General features: G+C 33.7%; 1 protein-coding gene across 2 annotated transcripts; it reads left to right on the top strand.

Annotated features, from left to right (window-relative positions):
- The first annotated feature begins 19,903 nt into the window (after positions 1-19,903).
- Positions 19,904-23,506, top strand: LOC140885317 (uncharacterized). 2 transcript variants are annotated; one of them, XM_073292283.1, is made up of 2 exons: positions 19,904-20,245; positions 22,834-23,506. In XM_073292283.1, the coding sequence occupies exons 1-2, from the start codon at positions 20,084-20,086 to the stop codon at positions 23,419-23,421; spliced, it is 750 nt and encodes a 249-aa protein (XP_073148384.1). In that variant the 5' UTR covers positions 19,904-20,083; the 3' UTR covers positions 23,422-23,506. The 2 variants fall into 2 exon arrangements, 1 of the variants encoding a protein (XP_073148384.1); XR_012150867.1 differs by lacking the exon at positions 22,834-23,506 and adding an exon at positions 20,679-20,900 and having other exon boundaries at positions 20,111-20,245.
- The last annotated feature ends 776 nt before the right edge of the window (positions 23,507-24,282 follow it).

Here is a 24,282-nt window from a genome sequence, read left to right as displayed (position 1 = left end):
AACCAAGAGCAAAGTAAAAAAATATATTTTTTTAAAATTAGAATAAACAGTGCCTCGCTCGATCGGTGAAAAACACCCGATCGAGCGGGCTTCATAACCCTGCTCTCGGTTTCCGAATATTTATGGCCTCACTCGATCGGGAAACTTCATCCGATCGAGCGAGCCATAAACTCGATTCCACTGTTTTGAAAAATATAGGGCCGCGCTCGATCGGTGATAATCACCCGATCGAGCGAGCATGTTTTCTAGAAAAACATAGCAAAACTCTTTGCTGTCAAAACCAATTCTATATAAGTATTTTCATGCCAAATCTATACCACGAGCATGATATAACAATTCCAAAACAGGTATAGACATACATACTAAGTCTCCAACATAGTAGACTAGTTTTACAATTACTACAAGATCACATACTAGTCCAAAGCATGAAGTTGTACAACATGTTTCCAAGTAAATCAAACTAAAACATGTTCCACAATCTATAATATATGTTCTCTTGCTTAAAAACCTGAGTCACCACGTGCTAAGACTCTATCTCGAGCTATCCATGTCAAGTCTGACCAGCTCCTGCCCCACCTATTGCAATGCACACATACAAAACATAGCAATAGCCGAAAAACACTGGTGAGAATAAATCCCAGTATAAATAACAAAACATGCAATAACTATAAAATAAATGCAATGCATGTTTGAAGAATAGGCTATCAAAGATGATATCAATAAAGCTTGGTTCTTTGGGATCCCGAGAAATATAATAACTATCAAACCGCCGACACTCCCAATCGAGGCGGCATCAAGTATTTTAATCCTCTGACTTTGGTGCAATTATAGAGAGTCTTCTAGCTCTGAAAGCGAAGGCTGCAATCCATGTCACTCAACTATTATTCTCCAAACGTCATTTCGCACTCTAGGCTAATCTGCCCTTTATGCTTTACAGGCTGGAGTTCAAGATGAATGCAACATAAGCTGTATGCATTAAAGACTGTAAAACATCTTGAACATGTAATCACATAATCAAACAAAGCATCAAAACTCATATAAATCACATAGAAGCACATAACAAAACAATAGCAAGAACGTATGTGATTTACTCGAGAATAATAGCTATCTCGAGGGTTTTATCCCATCTGGATAGCTGTCACTTATACCTGTCAATGTCGAGTCTGACAATACTTCAAAGCTGAAACTACAATCCATAGAATCATCTCAAAATGCCGCTCAACTTCTCAATGCAATATCAATTGCAAATTGCTTCAACCTTTCTTCACACTTTTCTTGTTTCGAATCGGAAATCTCGAGTCGGAAAGCTTTTGATCAAATCAATTCTGAAATGCATATATAGACAATCAAACAAGATCAATACCAACTCCAATCAAGCTTCATTCAATCTACAATAACAAAGGCTTGAAATTTTGCGAATCGGCGGCGTAACGGCTAAAAACCGGCAACCGAAACAAATTCCAAACTAATATAACAATCCCTTCTCATCATCTTCCTCAACATATCCACATTTACATACACGTTCCATCACATATTCAGAATTCAGAATTTTCGAATAAACTTCAATAATTCATATCAAATTTGAACAACAGTCTTTTCCCGTTCCGTCTTCGAATATACAATCGATGCTAATTCATCAACATATATATACAATAATAATCATACCCCATATTTTATCAAAAATTCGAAGTATGATAGAACTCAATAAAACTTACACCAAAACGAAGGTCTCGGAGCGGTGATCGTAGATATATATTCATTCGGAATTTCTGACGACCGGAGCGCAAGTTATCGGAGCTTGAACGGGACAAAAATGGCGTCCAAAGTTTTCAGCCGTGTACTGCCTCTCTACCCTTTTCTTCTGATGTGTTCCACGTGAAAAAGAGATAATTCAAGTAGAGAATTAGATATATATTGCATATTTGCACTTTAGTCCCTGAACTTTTTGCTATTTGCAATTCAGTCCCCGGAAAAGCGATTTAATTCAATTTCAATCCTTATTCATTTAAGAATATTAGAATTTAATTTTAAACTCTAAATATTTCCAAATTAAATATTCTCGAATTAAAATTAAATCATCTCGGCCTTAAAATTTCAATATTTGCACATCAGCTCCGGCGCGAATTTCACCTCTGAATTAAATTCTCTTTAAATTCCCAAAACTTCTTAAATTCCATAAATATTCACATTGAATATTTCAATCTTTTAATTTAAGAATCCCGGAATTTAAATCTCAAAATCCGTACATTCTCAAATTAAATATTTTCAACTCGAAAATAAATCTTTAATTTCCATAAATTCTCCAATTAATATTTTCCACATTCGTAATTTAAATCTCTAATCCTGCAATTAATAATTGAAGATTTTCAGGATCTTACATTAAGCCTTCAAATATTCTTCTTGGCGATGATATGAAGGCTAAGACTACAGATTTTGGGCCCATTCAGCACGTGTCTCCTGATGAGGAAGATTCGGCTTCTACTAAAATTTTTGGAACTTTTGGTTATATTGCACCTAAATATGTAGGTAGCTTTTTCATTTCTTGGTAAATTAGTTTTCAAGTATATAATCCAGTTAGTTAGTAAGGATTCAAATATTTTCTAGTCTTAGTTTTTTATGGTGATTAGCCTCTCTGAATTGGTGTTCTCATTGTAGGCTCGGACATATTTGTTGTACTCTATCATATACTTGTTTTAATGGATGAGATGTCTGTTTGCTTGAATTGTGCAGCAACCGACAGAGAGAGTAGGAAAACTGATGTTTATAGCTTTGGTGTTCTTTTAATGGAGTTGATCAACGGAAGAAAAGCTATAGACATGTCTTTTCTCAAGGAAAAGCAGTATATAATGGCATGGTTACGCAGCATGAAAGACAAATATTCTTTCATTACAGCCATTGATCCAAATTTGGATCTCAACGATCAAGAAACTATGTCGAGTATCATCAATGTTGCAGAACTCGCTGGTCACTGCACCTCTGGAGAACCCAAGCAGAGGCAAGGTATGATCCATGTGGTTAGTGTGCTAACATCCCTTGTTAGAGGTTGGAAGTCATCCAAACCTGCAGATCCAAAATATAATGACGTAATCAATTATTCCATGACTATAACTGAAATGGTCCAGGGATGGAACGCTGAAGGAACGAGTTCACACATGATGATTGATATTCTGCACTTTGTACCAACAATAATACTTGATCATACCAAATTGACTATCTGTTTTGTGTTGGTCAGCCTTTCCAAGTATACACATTCTATCATTTGTTATCATGTACATACACTAGTCATTCACACAACTAATTTTCATCTTTTTTGTTTAGATTTGATGTTTGGAAAAATGGGATTTAGATTAAAAAAATTATTTGATTTTAATGGTTCCATCGATCAATTATCAAGTTTAGGTGCTTAATAACACTCAAATCCAAGAAAGTGTCGTGCGCCCTGTGGAAGGAATTGAGGATTTTTTAGAATCCTCATTTCGTTCGATACGTTGGATCTATAATTTATACTTCAATATTATTATTTTAATTTTAATTTTAATTATAGTAATAATAATAATAATAATAATAATAATAATAATAATTATTATTATTATTATTATTATTATTATTATTATTATTATTATTATTATCGGAGAGGGTTCGGGGATGGAGATAGCATCCTCATACCCGCCCCAATATGATTCGTAGATTTTTAAAAATCTCTGAACCCAAATCCATCCCCGAAAAAGTAACCCCATAGTCGCCCCATTTCGTGTTTTCTCCGCAATTTCCCGAACCAATGGGTAAATTTACATCCCTATGATGCATGGGGACACTTGATAGGTTTCTATTTCGTTGGAAAAAAAATTCTTGAAGCCCCTGGAATGGAGGAAACGGCTTGGTATTGCACTGAATGTAGCTAGGGGTGTTGTATAAATAATGTAGTTAGTGTGCTATCGTCCCTTGTTGGAGGTTGGAAGCCTTGTATAATTAATGTGGTTAGTGTGCTATCGTCCCTTGTTGGAGGTTGGAAGCCAACCGAACCTGCTGATTCTCAAGATAGTGACGTAATCAATCATTCCATGACTTTTATTGAAAAGGTCCAGGGATGGAACCCTGAAGGAACGAGTTCACATGATGATTGATATTCCGCACTTTGTACCAACAATAATACTTGATCATACCAAACTGACTATCTTTTTTGTGTGTCTGTCAGCCTTTCCATGTATATACACATTCTATTATTTGTTATCATGTATATACACTAGTCACTTTTGACTCATTCACGCAACTAATTATCATTTTTTTCGTTTAGATTTGATGTTTGGAAAAATGGGGTTTAGATTAAAAAAATTATTTGATTTTAGTGGTTTCATCGATCTATTATCAATTTTAGGTTCTTAATAACACTCAATCCAAGAAAGTGTCGTGCGCCCTGTGGACGGGATTGGGAATTATTTAGAATCTTCATTCCGTTTGAGCCGTTCGATCTATAACCTATTCTAAGCAATGTTTGAGAACTATAAATGCTCCTCCAAGTGAAACTTAGTATATGGCCTAATGTGGTTGACAAAAAAATCCCCTATTTGGAAATATTTAGCTTCGAGAATTTGAGAAGCAAGAGAATTAGGATTAGAGATTAGATTCCAACCCTCTTTCCCTAACATAGCGAAGTTAAAGATAGTCATGCATGTTTGGAAAGGGGGTGGTGTATTTTATCATCTAACATTGACCAACTATTTTTTTTAAACGACCAAGTTGTGATGGTCATAGGGGTGAAATACAGTGTCGGCTCCTACAAGTTAAGGGCATCGATGCGGCGAAGATAGTCAAGAAACTTGGCAACCCTAGACAAGTCTTGGAGGAAGCTAGTCTTTTCGAAATCCAAGTCTCCAGGTGCCTGCACTGTGTGTATCATGGCACATTGGCACTCGTTGGTAATCTCCTCAAAACAGTGAACTTGGGTGACTCCGGGTTTGTGTTCACTTCTCCGGTGCAACGGCTAGGGTTCAACCACCCATATTAAATTGGAAAGACGGCCGACGGAGGAGTTCAGTCCAAGTGCTGAAAAATGCAATAGATGACTTCAATGAACAAAACATAATTGGCAGGGGTGGATTTGGAAGTGTCTATACAGGGGAGTTGCACGATGGAACTAAGATTGAGGATGAAACCTGAAAGGATAAGCGGTGAATGTTCGGACGTGTTGAAATCTGATATCTCTACCATTAAAAAATTTAATCATATTAATCTAGTCAAACTTTTGGGATATTGTCTTAACAGAAGCGATAGACTTCTTTTTTTCGAATTAATGACGGAATGTCAATGGGGCGGGGCGAGGACGGGGATGTCTTTCCCATCCCCGTCCTCGTCCCCGAATACAAAACTCATCCTCATCCTCGTCCCATTCTCCGTTATTTTTAATTGGAGATTCTGCATCCCTATATTTTCGGGGACTTAATCCCCGTTCCCGTCTTCATACCCGAATATATATACAAAAATATATTTTTATTTATATATATATATATATTGTTAGTCAATTTTATTTTAAAATACATAAAAAATTGTTGGCGTAAAAAATTTTAATTGTAAAATTAAAATTTAACATTAATCAAAATATCTTGAATATGAAATATTTCTATCAATCAAAATTATTTTTTAAGTGAATGAAAATTGATCATTTAAAATAGAATATTATATATATAAAAATTTATTAAGAATATATTTTTTTCTCAAAAGTTTTTCAAATATATAATAAATATACATGAATCATCTTAATAATTTATTTATGTTACATAATCAAATAATATTTTTATATTAAAAATTATGTTATCATAAGCGTATGTATAATATATAATGAATAAAAATAATATAAACTAATAAATACTATTATTGTTATTATTATTATTATTATTATTATTCTTATTCTTATTCTTATTATTATTATTATTTTTATCGAAGCGGATTCGGGGATGGAGATATCATCCCTATACCCGTCCCAATATGTTTCGAAGATTTTTTAAAAATCTTCGAATTCAAAATCATACCCGAAAAAGCTACCCACATCTGCCTTTTTTTGGGTTTTTTCTATGCGGGTTCCAGAACCCGCCGGGAAAACTGTCATCCCTATGACACAAGGGGACATTTGATTGGTTTCTATTTCATTGGAAAGAATAAGTCTTGATTAAGCCCCTGGAATGGAGGAAACGACTTGGTATTGCACTGAATGTAGCTAGAGGTATTGTATACTTGCACACTTTTGCGAGACCAAGTTTTATTCATAGAGATCTTAAGCCTTCAAAATTTTTTTTTTGGCGATGTGATATGAGGGCTAAGATTACAAATTTTGGGCCCATTCAGCACGTTCCTCCTGATGAGGAAGATTCAACTTCTGCTAAATTTTTCGAAACTTTTGGATATATTGCACCTGAATAAGTAGGTAGCTTTTTCATTTCTTGATAAATCGTTTAACAAGTATATAATTATCCAGTTAATTAGTAACGATTCAAATATTTTCTAGTCTTAGTTTTTTATGGTGATTAGCCTCTCCGAATTGGTGTTCTTATTGTAGGCTCTGGCTTATTTGTTGTACTATATTATATACTTGTTTTAATGGATGAGATGTTTGTTTGCATGAATTGTGCAGCAACCGGCAGAGTGAGTAGGAAAACTGATGTTTAGAGCTTTGGTGTTGTTCTAATGTAGTTGATCACCGGAAGAAAATCTATAGACATGTATTTGACCGAGGAAAAGCAGTATATAGTGGCATGATTACGCAGCATGAAAGACACAGATGCTTTCATTACAGCCATTGATCCAAATCTTGATCTCAACGATCAAGAAACTATGTCGAGTATCATCAATGTTGCAGAACTCGCTGGTCAGTGCACCTCTTGAGTACCTAAGCGGAGGCCTGATATGATCCATGTGGTTAGTGTGCTATCATCCCTTGTTGGAGGTTGGAAGCCAACCGAATCCACAAGACAGCGGCATAATCAATCATTCCATGACTTTAGTTGAAATGGTCCAAGGAGGAACGATGAAGGAACGAGTTCACATGATGATTGATATTCCGCACTTTGTATCAACAATAATACTTGATCATACCAAATTGACTATCTGTTTTGTGTGTCTGTCAGCCTTTATGTATACACATTCTATCATTTGTTATCATGTACATGCACTAGTCATTTTTTACTCATTCACACAACCAATTATCATCTTTTTCGTTTGAATTTGATGTTTGGAAAAATGGGGTTTAGATTAAAAAAATTATTGATTTTAATGGTTCCATCGATCTATTATAAATTTTAGGTGCTTAATAACACTCAAATCCAAGAAAGTGACGTGTGTCCTGTGGACGGAATTGGGGATTTTTTAGAATCTTCATTCCGTTCAAGCCATGGAATCTATAACTTCTTCTAAGCAATGTTTGAGAACTATGAATGTTCCTCCAAGGGAAACTTAGTCTATGCATGGCCTAATGTGGCTGACAAAAAAAATCCCCTCTTAGGAAATATTTAGTTTCGAGAATTTGAGAAGCAAGAGCATTAGGTTTAGATATTACATTCCAATCCTTTTTCCCTAACATAGTGAAGTTAGAACCAGTCATACATGTTTGGAAAGGGGGTGTGTTTTATCATCTAACCACTACAACAAAAATGGTCATTAACAACAGTTGAAAGACAACGCTTTTTATAAAAAGCGTTGTCAAAAATATAAACACAACGTTTTTATAGAAAGCGTTGTCTTTTTTTTTTTTTTTTATAAAAAACTATAAAATACAACGCTTTTTTGTCATCAACAACGCTTTTTAAAAAGCGTTGTTGATGAGCGTTTTTTCATATGTTACTACAACGCTTTTATTAAAAGCTATTTTATTTCTATTTTTATTTATTATTTTTTTTTAAAAAAAATTAAAACTATTTAAAATTTGTTTCAAGCGTATAATCTAAGCTAAAAGCCTGGACTATGGAAACCCAAATCCCCAATCTTCTTCCCGTCGAGCCCTAGCTCTATCCCTCTTCTGCAGCCATAGTGATCCGTATGTTCTTAGATCTGCGATTTCTTTTGCTATTGGCAACCTGGTCGCCTCATGAGGCGGATGCTGAAAATCAGAATCTCCGTGAAGAAATCAATCGGATCCTTGCCGAGATTCAATCGGATAAGGAGCAAGCTGAGGAGTTTTTCAACTCGAACAAAACTTTCACTTTGGGTCCCGAAATAACAAGACTTTCATTTTTGAGACTAACGCTAATTTATTTATGTTATAGCTTTAGCAGAGGAATGCGAGGAAGCATGCCAGGAGGAGTGCAGGATGTTGACGTTTGAGTTGGAATCGGCGGAAGCTCTGGCGGGGTTGGCTTGCTCCGCCTCCTTACCCGGCAAGTTTGAACGACGGCGCTGCCAGCAACAAAACAGTCGTCGTTTCCTTCGAAGCCTATCAGGTTATTCCATCTGAAAAGCCTTTCTCTTTCAGCTGTTTGTTGGGATTTTTGAACTTAGTCGGCAGAAAAGGATAAATATGGCGCTTCTGTTTTTGTGTTCTAACCATGAGTTGTGTTATGAGTTTCAATTTCGATGCCTTTGCAAGCTTTGGTTTTGAAGATGGATATTGGTAAAAAAATTTAAGCAGTACATTAAAGAAGCCAATTAAGTTTTTTTTTTTACTCCAATATCTTTGGTGTTGTGAGAAGTATTTCTGTTGTTTTGTGAGATTAAAGGAATGATATTTTATGGTGTCATTTTCATAAGTACACAGTTTCTCATCTTCTCTAAAAATCAATTGATATGTGGTTTTCGTTTTTGTGTTTTGAGATCATGTAGTCATCTTCAAGAAAGTCGAAACAAGTTTAGTAATTTCATGCATGATGGTTTTTGAGGTTTTTCTTCTTTGATAATCTTCTTGTTCGAACATTTTAGCTCAACATTCAGATTAATTTTAATCTGTAGTTTATGTCCAGTAACATCATTCTTGAAGCACTCTTGCCAACGAATACACCCCGAAAAGAATATTGTTAATAAGGTTTGAATTTATCAATTAGATTTTTGAATGTGAGCCATGTTTTTTATTTATTTTTATCAGTATCAGGCGTTCGGTGGCCAACAGTTTTCTCAAAAATGTAAGCATAAAAAGCACAGATTCTTGATTAGATTCTGGAGGTGTTATTTTGTTCTCTTATTGCATATGATTCTTTGAATTGTATTTCAGGCCTCTCACTTGCTCAAGTATGACTCGATGTTGGGTACGTTCAAAGATGATGTTGAAATAGTCGATAAAGAAACCATCAGTGTCGACGGGGAGCCGATCAAGGTCGTCTCTAGCAGGAACCCTTTCCAACTTCCTTGGGAAAATTCGAGATCGACGTTGTAATTGAGGTGGTATCGAACTCATGGCTGTCTAGATTTATGCTTCTTTACAGTATTTTCAAGTATTCAGGATTGAATCTTTAAATTTGCTTGTTTGAAACTCAGTTTTAACTGACAAAAATGGTGCTGATATTCCGACCTACGTGGTGGTAGGGTAAACGAGCAGGATTACTCTCACGAGGTTGCTGAGATAATAAGATCAATAAATTTTTTGCGTTTTCTTACTCAATAACTAATGTAGTAATGTTAGAGAGACTTTAAGAGTATCCTAAGATCTAAGAGGAGTTGGAATTCTTGCAGCAATGCTTCTTGCACGCCAACTGTTTGGCTCCATTTGTGAAGATCCTGGACGAAGATTTAGGTAAGACAATTTTTCAAGATTGAGGGATGTGTTGTAATTCATTTCATGTTACAGGGTAGGTATTCAAGATTCCATAGAAGTAAACTGATAAAAGCAAGATATTCTTGCAACATAGTACTATAGTTTCTTATGCTTCATAGGTAAGTTTACATATTCACCTAAGTGTGCATTTTTTGGTTCAATTTCCAGGCATTGTTAAAGGTACAATGACAACCACCCACTCCTACACTGGTGACCAGGTAATTTTGCTTAAACAAACTATATTCTATACTCATAATCATTCATACATACTAGGTGCATTCATAACCATCGAATCGCATCCTATGTTATGTAATAATTAACCGTGTTATATGCAGAGGCTTCTGGACCGCTTCCCATCGAGACTTGAGGAGAGCTAGAGCTGCAGCTCTGAACATAGTGCCAACCAGCACAAGTTTTCTTCATCTTATTTTACAACTGAAATGGAAAGTAAATGATGCCTATTTTCTCAAGGTATAATATATATATATATATATGTATATGGATGTGGAGAGCGTGGCATGGAGCTACTTAAACATTTTTGTTTCAAATTAGATTGTGTGTTAATAATTATACATGATAGCAAGATTTAATTCATAAATTTAATGATCAATGCCATTAAATTGAATTATTAATATGCTCGCTTTCTTTTAATTTGCTTCTAAAAAAGTTTGTGCTTGATTGAAAGGATTTTAGGATATATATACGTAGTGGAGAATTATGTATGTGGCAGTGATGTTTTATGTGGTGTTACAGGTGAATTTGCTCAAAAGATATCACACCCTTCATCTAATTTATCCAAGCACTACAAGAAAATTGCAAAACGACAACGGATATTATCCGTTGTCGTAGGGGGGATTAAAACCGTTGTAACTGGGGGCGTTGTAAAAAGCGTGCCCTATAACAACGGTTTATATCCATTGTCGTAGCCATCCTACCACAACAGTTTTGCAACAGTTTGTAACCGTTGTCGTAAGTCTCCAAAGACAACGGTTCTGCAACAGTGTAAATCCGTTGTCATTGACTATTTAAGACAACGGTTTTGTACAGTTTATATCCGTTGTTGTTTATGGCTTAGGACAACATATTTGCAACAGTTTACATCCGTTGTCGTTTGTGGATTACAAGAACGGTTTTGCAACAGTGTATATCCGTTGTCGTTTTTGAATGACGACAACGGTTTTTGCAACAGTGTATATCCGTTGTAGTTTGTGATATACGACAACGGTTTTGGCAATAATATAAATCAGTTGTATTTGGAGTCATTAAAACTATTGCCTAATTAATCTTCATACGAACTATAAATATTAATAAAGAAATCAATATAAAATAAAATATTTACTACATTGAATCCATGAAAATATTCAAGTTCCAAAATAGTTACACACATCTAATTTGGAAGATAATACTACGTAGTCGAAACTCAAAATATCCCATCTAATATAATATAAATGTAACAAAAGTAGTTCCAAAAGATGGTTGTATCAAAACATTAATCATCATGTGTTTGTTCTTGATAACGATGTTCACGAGATGACTTCTACGTATTACCAAGGCGATCTGAAAAACAGCTCAATCCTTGCATCAAAACCCCTTATGCATTACTCCCGAGTTACCTACAAGAAAACACATTCTCAGTCCAAAATTATCAACAAAATCTTAGGCCAATTTAAACATGGAATCCAATCTCAACTATCAAACTAATATCTCGCTTGTCATGAAAAAAAATAAAAGAAAAAAACTCAGCAACTCCAAAAGGGAAGGCAGTGCAGATTTTATTCAACTCATTTTTGCATTTGTATTGAATTCATAAAATATAGTAGGCACAGTTGACAAACCGTGGGCTCCGACCAACCCACAGGCCACAAGCTAAACCATGGATTTGGCACTTTCAAGTTCCACTCCACAACATCCCAATAACTCAAACCACACACCATTTCAAGTTCCACTCGACATCCCAATAAGCTAGCCTCCCAACTTTAATTCATACTAGCATGGATCTACCTTCTTGTTTGATATCATAAGCAAATTAACATTATTTTAGGTACATGTAAAATAAGCTATGCATATTTAATCTCTCCTATTCTACAGCATATTTCATTTTAACTAAAAGTTGACTAAAGATCCTATGCAGCTAGTTAGGCCTTGTTCGTACCTAAGGGAATCCAAGCTCATAGAGCCCAAAAACGACAAGAGACACCAAAGGAACAACAGAAATTGGAGTCAGAAACCTGTAGTTACACATGCATGAGTAATAACATAATCACTATAAGAAGTAAACTTGTTCACACTAAAATCTTGTGTGTATGTGTGTGTCTCAATAATAGATTTGTCAATTGTCTCATTCAAGGTAGATGCTACAGCACAAAACAAATTGTCTTACAGACCTAGACATTGACACTACCAAAAAGCATCCAAAATTCCAAATCATGATGCATTATCTAACGAAAGAACCTGGTCAAGAACATGTGAGATTTCTCCTCAAAAAATAGTCTTTACTTAGGAGGGCTAAAACATTAATGAAGGATAGTTTCCATTAATTCCAGAGTCCAGACCTCTCCTAGCTAGTGTTTTATTTATGCACCTTCTAATTAATCTTTTACAAAAGAAAAGAAATTTCAATTTTAAGCTTTTTACAGATTATTAGAACACCTTGTTAGAAATTTCTGCAAACTACAGGTAGTGAACTCCAAATTTGTTTTACTCGAAGATTATAACGATGCACAATGATAATGTGATTTCCAGGAAGTCACACATAGAAAGTACAACTCGTTAGAGAACCATCATTAATCAACAGCACATTATGTGCAGGGAACTTAATAAAAAAAACAAGAGTCGATTATCACAGCAGAAAATAAAAACTCATTAAGCAAAAGTGAACAATAAGAAAATAAAACAATATTAATTAAACATGCCTAGTCATAACATAATATTTTTTTGTCAAATAATATTATTTTTAAGTATCAAATCCAATTCTTAAATAACATTTACCAAACACCAAAAATTTGAAATTCAAATCCAATTCTCATTTTCCATTCATCCAAACAGTGTAAAGGTTAAAGTATAACATGCTGTGGTTGATTCGATCAATAAAAAGATTTAAAAAAAAATTATGCAAACTTCTCCAAACCAACTTAAAATTCAGACTACCCCTTTTGAGCATTCGTTAGATACGCTTGAATTGGCACCATAATTTGGAACCAAAAATTATCTGTGTGTAGGAGGAATGAGGAACCTAGAGTTGGATGATGCATTTTAAGATCGTATATACTTCTTTGATTCAAATATCGAACAAAAATCAAACAGCACAAAGATGCAAGTGAGAGGATGAGGATGAGGCATTATATAATGTACGCTCTGACGATAGAGAGTTGCATAGAGTTTGAAAACAAATACGTTCAACCGATTATAACCAAATAAAGCGCTACACCAAGTCAATGTTAACTATGCTACAGTTAGCTTAACAACGCCACCAACACGGCTGTTATAGACATTAGCCCAAAATGCTGGTTCATTTTATATATGTTAAAATTTCCTGTGTTTATTTGACGTATTTGAGTATGACCAGTGTTTATCTATGGTTCACTATTCGGAGATACATTATATATATCTTTCTGTTTGCACAAGAAAGAAAAACTAACTAGCTCTTTTGTCTCAGTCGGCGGTGGAACACAATCAAGCACTAAAATTAAAAGTGAATAAAGTTTAAGGATCATAAGATTTTGTTCAAAGGAGAGCCAAATAAACTAATTGTGTGTAACTTACATGTATATATCTCATTTTCATGGCGAACAACAAAGGAGTACTCTTTGTTGGGTTCTCTGGTATGATCTTCGTAAAAATGAATTTGACACCTAGAATTAGAACAAGACATAGAAACACTTTTTTTTTTAGATGAACCATATAAATACGCAGAAATAAGAGACACCCACCACGACCACATTCAATATGGAAGCCAAGGACTTTGTTATACCGTGAAATGGCATCTTCAATTATGTTCAGAGTTATGATTTAACTTTTCCTTGTATGCAGTCAAAGTTTCCTCCGATAAGAGAAATTAAGAAAGACAATAGAGATGTTCAGTATGAAATAATAATATGTGAAAACAAGGAAGAGATCGATAAAATCTATTTCCCGTGTACATAGATAAAAATAGATGAATTTTCATAATATACAGATCTTTGTAAATTAAGTTTAATAAAATTAAAATAATATGAACAATACATGGGCACATAAATTAAAACATGAGAAAAATGTCGAAGCATTGTAATGAAGTGGGCAAATAAAGACAATCTACAAGTTGGAAAATTAATATGAATGATAAAATGAGATTGATGTAAAGCTATAACCAACCCACCTTTCACTATTTCATGTGCAATCCCTTTTCTGTTTCTGCACTAGACAATCAATCCAACCCCCTCTTTAATTTCAGAACAGTAATATATATCGGAGAAATATATGAAATAATATTTGTTACCTCACTACAAGTATTAGCAGTGCAATTATATTTTTACTGCACAACACACTATGGATCAATGTGAGAAACTTTAGTTGTCAAACATATTATTAGTACTAGTCCAAAGGTTTTTTCCTAACATAATGAGTTGCTGGAGGCTAAATTAGTACTAGTTCAGCGCTGTAAAGATTTAAGTATGATACTAACAGGTTACCAGAGAACAATACTTTGATAAAATGTTCACTCAGAGTTTAAGAAAAATAAAGATGGTCCTATATACGAACAAATTCACTTTGTCATTAGTTCACAAAATATCCAAGAATACTAGCTAGAAAATATGTCAAAGTAAAGGAAGGGATCCCAATCATTCATTTGTAAGCATGTAGACGAAACATAATATGAAAAATAAAAACTTGGCATCAATTTTCCCCATAGGAGTTTGTGACTATCTCATTCAGGAACTACATCAATGGTCAAAAGGATGAGATCATATGGCATTTAAAACAAAAATTATTTTAAAAAAATGATGCAATTGAGAAATTAATTCTTTGGCATTTATAGTACTGAATGAGCAGCAAGGAAAGAACGAGGTTGAGCCCATATGAAAATTTATCTCAGAATCTTGTTTCAGCCTGAACTAAATCCTTACATGATTTCTGAACCAACATTCCCGTATTTTTCATAAGGATATACTTGAGAATTAAAAGGTAACATAAAACAACATCTTTAAAACAGAATCCAACAAAAGCATATCACATAATAAAATGGAACACGGATCAAGGAAGAGAAGTCGACCTCTCAAAAATAGGTAGGATTCAGAATAATTACTCAAAGAACATGATTTAGTAAATTTTAATTGACAAATTAAATAATAAAACAAGAAATCAAGTTCAACAGGTGATATAGTGCGTTTGAATTCAAAAAAATCAAGTTCAACAGGTAATATAATGCATTTGATTTGAATTCAATTATCTTGCAGAAGGTTATGATTTTGTATGTAACCTAGGAAGTCATTTCCAAGATATACAAATCCTGAGCCAGTGCCGATACAACAACAGTGGCGACGGCGACACCATGATATCCATCCTTGTTAGATCTGCCGCAGGCTTGCAGGATTGGCCGTAAAAAATCTGAGAATCTTTCCCATGAACACAACCAAACAAGAAATAATGAATAAATTAAAATATTTCGATTCACAAGCAGTCCAAATCCTCACAAGACTTAACACTAATATTTCAAGGTAAAAAAAATAGATACTAACCAAGATTTGAGTGGAAATTTGAAGAGGGTCGTGACTAGAAAAATCGAGCAGCTTGGTCGTGCAAGTACCGAGCTGAAGCCTCGCGATTCCAACAATAATCGAGATCTCCACGAACTAAGCAACCTTTTTCGGTGGACGTCGCACCATCTCCGAGGACGTACGGCAGTGGCGAAGAAAAATCGAAGGGAGAAGAGACGGAATCGGGCTGGGTGATTTTGGGGATTAGGTTTTCTTTCTTTTCTTTTTTGACGGTAGTACTTGGTTGAGTGGGTCGAAGGGGCGATGGGTAGAGCTAGGGCTTGGGCTTTTCTTTCTTTGTCTTTTTAATTTTTTTGGTTGAGACTTAACGTTATGTATGTGTGTATTAAAAAAAAAAAAAAAAGACAACGGTTTTTAAAACCGTTGTCGTAAACCCCAAAAAAACACGCACATAGACAACGGTAAATTAAAACCGTTGTCTTAGGTCATAAAAACCCGCTTATAGACAACGGTTTTAAACCGTAACTGTTGTCTTTTTTTATTAAAATACGTCCAACGACAACAGTTTTAGTAAAAACCGTTGTTAAATGTCAAAAGACAACGGTTTTTTGAAAAACCGTTGTCTTTTAAGTGTTGTTGTTTTGCATTTTTCTTGTAGTGAAGGAGTGAGATTTACTTTCATTTTCTTATTCACCTTGTCTCTTGATTTTATCATCAACTATAATTTTGATATTAGCAGCAAGAGGTTGTTTGACAGTTAGTATCAAATTTAAGTTCACTAGTTTGATCATCATAAGTCTCAAGTTTAAGCAATTTATTTGAAGAAACAACACAATAACTTTTGTTGTGCTATGTTGTTATTCATGAGGTGGCACAAGGGCCGTGATGTGGTGTTTAGGTTATTGTAAAATCAAAATATTTGAGCATTATATTCGTACATGTGGCTGTTATTGCTCGCTAGACCATTGTTAAGTATGGGCACAAACACATATTATCCTATAATCGGAGTCTTATTGCCATTTTCCAAGCTGATTACATTTGTGTATTTGACATGGGTAGCAAAGAAGAAGAAGAAAATAATAATTATTGTTAACCATAGTTTGTTTCTGAATGGAATAGATTGGTTCTTGGATATGCTTACGCCCTGCATTCCAATGTTTCAAAAATGTGGAGAAAAACAGAGTTGAGATTCAAGAACTCAGATTTTGGTGCCAATACTGGTGATAATTTTCTTTCCTTTTTTTTAAAAAAAATATAATTTATTTAACTAATGTGAAGAAATTAAAATTTATGGATACATATATGTAAAAACTAATGGACTTATTCGTTGAAATGACAAAATAAAGGTATAGGTAAGTTTATTAGTTGATATACTGCATTATCCATTTTAACGAGTGGTTACATGAAAATGATTGTTTTATTTAATTATATGTTCCTGTGCAGGAAATAGAATCAATCTTTGATCTTAAACGTCTATTTAATTTGGTGAAAATATTTTTTTAAAAAAAGTTTATTAGGTGAAGGTTAGGGAGGGTGCTTGACTCAAAATATAGATCAAACAAGTTTTTATTTTCGGATCAAGGATTTCGCATCTAGGGAGCTACTGTTACTCTTTCATGTTTATGGATTAGTTTGGAAGAAATAGGCTTTTGCAAAAAAGATTTGATTTATTTAATGACTTAGGCTAAATTTTTATAAAATCCATTTCAATATCACACTCAACAGTTATCCAATTGATTTCGGGGTCTTATTACGCTAAAGTTTCTGGAATTTTATCTTATTTTTGTCCCATTTTTCATGATTTATTGAACAGTGAGATTTCTTGCATCAGATCACAAGTTAAATCTGGAGAATGCTGATTTTTACAGTATTATTGTTGCAGTATTGACAATTATTTAGAAAATTGGCAATGTATTTATTTCATGGTATGTGATGGAGAAAATAGATTTATTAGATGATTTAGTTTTGTCTAACTCTTTTGTCTCTGTCACTAAATTTATAATCTGGTTGTTTTTCTTTTCTTTTTTTAATTTCTATTTGCCAATTTTACCTTTTATCTTGTGCTCCAGGTTTTCAGTTTGATTATGTATCAAAATCTAAAATTTGTTCATAATTTCCATTGAATCGTGGTGCATTTCTTCTGCATTTTTCCTTGTTAATTAATTTTAGCAGCTTGCATCTTTGTTTGTTGAAATTCTAAGTAGATGCTATATGTTACCTCCTTTAGAATCACCAAGAGAATAGTTACAGACTGACTGTGCTGTTAATGAAGTAAATATGTGCTTAAATGGATCTTTTGATAATTCCAATCGCTTACTGATAATTTCGTAATTCGTAGTTCATTTGATAATTCCAATCGCTTAGTTATAGTTTCGTAATTCGTAGTTCATGTTCTTTTACTGATAAATATGTGTTTAAGTTTACTTTTCATTTTAATTTATTCATATTTGTTTTATGTTTGTTTTTATTTTTAATAATTTATAGTATGGAGATACAAATTAAAAGAAAAGAGATTGTTGCGGCTTTAATGAAAGCTCGAGATGCTAATATGTGCTGAAGTGAGGAATCAAATGGATTTAGCATTCTGAGAGTTGGTATGATCGCCGACTCCGGTTTGAGGCAGAAATCATAGCGCAAATGGCCGAGATAAACATGAAGAATTCGATTATTTGTTATATTTGAATGATTTTTGTTATATTTGAATGATTTATAATATTAAAATATTGTATATTATATTTAATTTTCAAAAAATTTGAATATTGAGTGATAATATTGAAAATTTGTGAATTATATTTTTTTTTGTTTTTTATTTGAGAAAAAACAACGCTTTTTAAACGTTGTCGTAGGTGAAAAAAGCGTTGTCGTTACAAAAAAAACAACACTTAAAAAGCTTTTGAACTACGACAACGCTTTTTTGTGACAAAGACAACGCGGAAAAAACTTTGTCGTTTTTAGATACGACAAAAAGCGTTGTCTTTTCCAGAAACGACAACGCTTTTTTCGCGTTGTCTTTGAGCGTGGTCTTTTACAACGCTGGCTACGACAACGCTTTTTTGGGGACATTAACAACGCGAAAAAAGCGTTATCTTTAGCCGTTTTTCTTGTAGTGAACATTTACCAACTATTTTTTTTAAACGACCAAGTTGTGATGGTCATAGGGGTGAAAGACGGTGTCGGCTCCTACAAGTTAAGGGCATCAATGCGGCAAAATAGTCAAGAAACATGGCAACCCTAGACAAGTCTTGGAGGAAGCTATCCTTGACGAAATCTAAGTCTCCGTATGCCTGCACTGTGTGTATCATGGCACATTGGCACTCGATGGTAGTCTCCTCAAAGCAGTGAACTTGGGTGACTCCAGGTTCATGTTCACTTCTCCGGTGCAATGGCTAGGGTTCAACCGCCCATATCAGATTGGAAAGATGGCCGGCGGAGGAGTTCGAGGTGGCAATGCAGCCAGGAGAGTTATCATCACCGGCTCGGATGGGTTGTTTGATATATAATTTGCTTGCAGAAGAAATCGAGAAAGTGGTGAAGATTTCATTGGAACTGAATGACCAACCAGATGTCCTTGCAAAGAGTTTGGCTACGGCGGCACTGGAGAAATCATTGGATAGAAGAAGCTGTGAGAGCCCGTTTGCAGTGGCAGCTCCGGCGGGGTTTCCATGCACACAAGGGAGGGAATTAAGTACGACGACATCAGTGTGGAGCTGCTTATGTTTAAGCTATTTCAAAGCTATATATAGTTTGGGGATTGGGACTTGCGTGTGTTGGGTGTATCTAATAAAGTTGGATTTGGAAATATATATATATGCATGCTAATTTATTTTTCATTCCAGTAAATTAATTACTTATGGCAGTTATTTGAAGGTTACGTAGTGTATATGGCTTTCGATTTTTGTATAATTCTATATATTTGTTAGTGTGTTTTACAATATAATGGCCGACTTTGAATTTTTTTTACCAATAATAAATTGAGATGTTCCTAGCTCTGGTCCTTTGGGTAGATTTCAAGAGTGGTGAATTCATTGGTCCTGCTGTAATATATTGATATCTATCTAATTTTTATTTTTGGGTCCAGCTTCAATAATAGAAAATTATTATTTTTATGTCAAAACTATTATATTTCAGTGTATGGATCGAGATGGTTCGTCTCATCGATATATATTATTTGATCATATCGTTAATTAAAGATTGATTACTCATTAAAATATTATTGTTAGAAAAAAAAAGCTTTAACTAGGATAATTGAGGATTTAAAATTTTCAAGATATAGAAATCTTTTTGATTATTTCTTTACCTGAATAAGTATATATTTTAGATAATGAAATTTATTTTTTTTATTATTATTTACAGAAATAATATTATCAAATTAAAAAAATTTCTAAAGTTAGTCATTTTGTTTTGTTTTGTTTTGTTTTTTTCCCCAAAAACCCGAATTTGTCATTCTTTCACTTAAAAGAATTGGGATATCTTTCCCTAAAAAAAAAAGAAAAAAGAAAAAAGAATCGGGATTTCTTCAACTCTAATCAGAAGTGCTTATAAAATAGGATCTTATATCTTTGTTTACTACGAATTAGGAGGAGAGAGTCTCAGATATCACGCAAAGTTTCAGTATTTATTTGAACTCTACTTATTTATTTAAATTTTAATACTTGCATATATGGAGGAAAAAGTTCTTGATTATGTATTGGTGCCATTGGGATTGATTGTGATGGTGGCTTATCACATTTGGCTGCTCCGTGAGATCATCAACCGCCCCACCGCCACCGTCATCGGCGCCAACGTCATCTACCGCCGCCTCTGGGTTCGAGCGATGATGGAGGTTCGTTTTTTCATCTCAGTTTAATTCCCTTTAAAATCATGCATTTTTTGTTACGTTTTTTTACGAAAAATATATGTAATTATATACCAAGAAAGAAATTAATTGTAGAAAGTACTGTTTTGTTTTGTTTTTTTGTGGGTTGTGTGATTGTGTAATTATGTGCATGAAATTCGTAGAATCAGCTATCCCAAAGTTGTTTTCGTCCACATACACAAAAGAATGGCTAATTGCATCCACATTCTTTGTGAAAAGTCTAAAAGACATAAAATCCCTTAATAAATATTAATAGGCTAATGCATCCCTCAGTTTTTTAAAATATAGCACATTTCACCTATATATTATACAAACTCGGGCACATTTATACCCTCTCATAGGAGTTTTTATGCTAATTTTTTTAAAACATAAGATCTAACATGCTATTAATTTTACACAGGAGATTTTATGCCTTTTAGACACAGGGGGTGTGGATGCAATTAGCCCCACAGAAGAATTGTGTATACGCATTGCCACTTTGACTCGTTCACAACAAATTGCCATTTTTTTCGTTTAGATTTGGTGTTTATCAAATTTTGGGATTTTTTAAAATTTTGATTTCTTTCGAGTAATTGGATCTACATGTGTGGAATTATTAATGTGTCATCATCACCTGAGTGGCATTTGCTTAGCGAGATAACGTGCTTGTTGATTTATTTACTCTTCATTATCCATCGTCGCACAACGAGCCACATATATATATATATGTATATATATATATATATGTATATATATTTATATATATATATATATTTAAGTATGTTTCTTGCTAAGCAAACGTGCTTGTTGATTTATTTACTCTTCATTATCCATCGTCACACAACGAGCCACATATATATATGTATATATATTTATATATATATATAAATATATTTAAGTATGTTTCTTGTGTGAGTCTCACGGATTTTTATCGTGATACATGTCAATCGTTATATGTTTACAATAAAAATATAATATTTTGGTATTTTTTATGGAATAACTCAATTAAAAAATCCATCTCTCAAAGTTGTTTTTGCATATATATTTTTCATCTTACTGAAAACCATGTTAACTCCTTATAAGTTATGAGACATTTATCTACAATGGGACCCACTCTATCATAGAATGAATAATTGGAAAATAGATTTTTTGGGTTTCTTTAACTTGTCAATTTTGGTTTTGATTTATTAATTTTTCAACATTTGGTTTTGGTACATTAATTTTAAGTTTTCGGTTATTTTAGTCCAACTGCAAACGTGACATCGAAAAATACTGACTTGATGTTAAGCTGTCACGTCATCACTTGGATCAAGATAATTGAAAATTAAAAGTTAGTGTACCAAATCAAAATTTGAAAAATTAATGGATCAAAACCAAAAAATAATAAGTTAATAGGAAAAAAAGAAATTTCCCCAAAAATCATTTCTGTTGATTCGGTGGAATAGTGCTTCACGTGCAGTCCATGTAATCTAACAAAAATTTAATAAATATAACCGATCAATTTTATTTTGTCTTTTTTTTAAAAAAAAAGAGTAAAATATTATATTATTATCATTATCTATATGTTTAAATTTTGAAATTGAGGAATAAAATGTGTGAGGAATATTTTTGAATTAAAAAAAATCACTTTAAGATAAATATAGATATTCTTGGCTGGAGTTTTGGAACACTAATGTCTAAGTCCGGAATTTTAAAAATTAACATAATTATGTTTTGGTATTTTAGAAATGGGAAAATAAGTTTTTTAGTCCAGTAACTTTACCCCATTTGAGTTTTAGTCCATTAACTTTTTCGATGTGGATTTTGGTACACTAACTTTGCACTTTCAGTGTTTTTTGGTCCAACTGCATACATGTCAGCTTCTGATTGGTCCACGTCATCATTTTGGACCAATAAGAAGTTGACACGTATGCAGTTGGACCAAAAAACACTGAAAATGCAAAGTTAGTGTGCCAAAACCCACATCGGCAAAGTTAATGGACCAAAACCAAAACATGGACAAGTTAATAGACCAAAAAACTTATTTTTCCTTTAGAAATCGACACTTACAATTTGAATTTCGAACAAACTTCTAGAGAGTTAAAACTTTAATTAAAAACAGAGACAAAGCGTAAAAAAAAAAAAAAATTTTGGAGCTTCATTATCTTTTACTTTCATATTTATTGTGTTTAGCTAAAAAAGAAAAAAAACACACACACACATTTTTTCTATAGTTTTTTGAATGTCAAAAACAAAGAAAACCCTCTAAATCTTTGCTAGTACAGTATAATTTGAAGTTCTACTCGTTATATCTTTGTACGAAAAATTATATTTTTTATTTTGTAGTTAATTTGCACGTTTTTCATTTTTTATCATGATATCCTTTAATATACTAGGACTTTCTTTTTTCAAATTTAGTAATTTGTCGTCGAAGTGATAATGTGAAATTGAACCAATCAACATATTCTTTTATATTTCGCTACTCGAATGATGAATACACAATTTTTTTTCTTTTATATAAAAAAAATTATCATACATATGATAAAATGTTGGTGATTCTTTGTAAAATCTAAATCGAATGTTTGTTTTTATGACAGGAACCATCCAAGAATGGGATTCTAGCAGTGCAAACTCTTCGAAACAACATAATGGCGTCGACCCTTTTGGCGTCGACGGCCATCATGCTCAGCTCCCTAATCGCCGTCCTGATGACCGGCAGCGGTGGCTGCAACGTCCCTGTAGCTACGCCGGTAGTTCACAGAGATCAGCGGGGCGAACCGGAGTTTCCCATAAAGTTTTCCTCCATATTGGTGTGTTTTTTGGTGGCATTCTTGTTGAATGTGCAGTCGATTAGGTACTACAGCCATGCAAGCATACTCATCAACGTCCCGGTGAGCCGAAATCTTGATAATAACGATTATAGAAACTGTGCTACGACTGAGTACGTGGGATGCATGGTGAATAGGGGGAGTTATTTTTGGTCATTGGGCTTGCGAGCATTTTACTTCTCATTCCCTCTATTCTTGTGGATCTTAGGATCCATTCCGATGTTCTTGTGCTGCTTGGTGCTGGTTTTCTTGCTGTATTTTCTCGACGTGACGTTCGGTTTCGGGTGTGTGGTTTCTGCTGCTCCACAAGAGGAGATTGCATGTTTGGACGAGAGGCCAAGTTTTCATAACATTTAACCTTTTGGGATAGTTATACATTTCGTTCTCATTGTTTTTTTTTGTCCCATACTATGGCCATTAATTAATATTGTTAAATCATTGCTAATAACCAACAGAAAAGGAACCAGTGCACTGTATATGTACTAAATTTCATCCAAAATTTGGTACTTATTTGATCCTGAGTAGTTATATTTTTCGTCCTGTATATTTTCATATGTCCATTTTCCGCCGGTTTAATTCTAACTAGTATTCTATGTCTAAAGTTTATAAGTCGATGGATCTTTAATTTTTAATTAGAAAATCACAAACAAGAGGGATTAAAATGGTTTGATTCCAAACGTCTAAAGTTTATAAGTATTCCGGCCCTAATCTTTTCTTTTCTATGTTTGGAAGTAGTTTAAGATGATCCCTTCACCAACAATTGTTGATTCCAGGTGTGGCATCACGAGATAGAAACTATGTAAATTGAAGAATAAATAGACACCAAGATTTACGTGGAAAACCCCTAAAAAATTATTAGGGTAAAAACCACGGGCAAGACCAAAAAAAATTCCACTATAATATTTGAAGAATTACAACATCTCTCTGTGTTTCCAAAGAGACACTCACTGTCTTAATACAGGAGAAAACCTATCTCACAAATATATAAAAATAACTAGGGAGAGAAGAACACTCAAGCTCAAAAGAAATTGCTTAAGAATGGAATGATCTGAATGAAGGGAAGAGGCACGTATTTATAGGAAGATTTTCTCCGTGTGAACACACGTTGCAAATTCAAGACTGAATTTGCTTTGATGCATGTGGTTTCCGTTTCAGAACTTCTCGCCCACATATGTTGACAATGGACATGCATTAAATGCATGTCCCATACCCATCAAT

This window comes from Henckelia pumila, chromosome 2 (genome assembly GCF_033568475.1).
Source record: "Henckelia pumila isolate YLH828 chromosome 2, ASM3356847v2, whole genome shotgun sequence".
In the NCBI taxonomy this organism is placed as follows: domain Eukaryota; kingdom Viridiplantae; phylum Streptophyta; class Magnoliopsida; order Lamiales; family Gesneriaceae; genus Henckelia; species Henckelia pumila.
This window is presented reverse-complemented; position numbering and strand designations above follow the sequence as displayed.

What these genes read in the sequence shown, in the direction of transcription:
- LOC140885317 (XM_073292283.1), top strand. Translation starts at nt 20,084, where the DNA reads ATGGAGGAAAAAGTTCTTGATTATGTATTGGTGCCATTGGGATTGATT. An exon ending in GGGTTCGAGCGATGATGGAG is followed by an intron (nt 20,246 to 22,833) that starts GTTCGTTTTTTC and finishes TTTTTATGACAG; the next exon opens with GAACCATCCAAGAATGGGAT.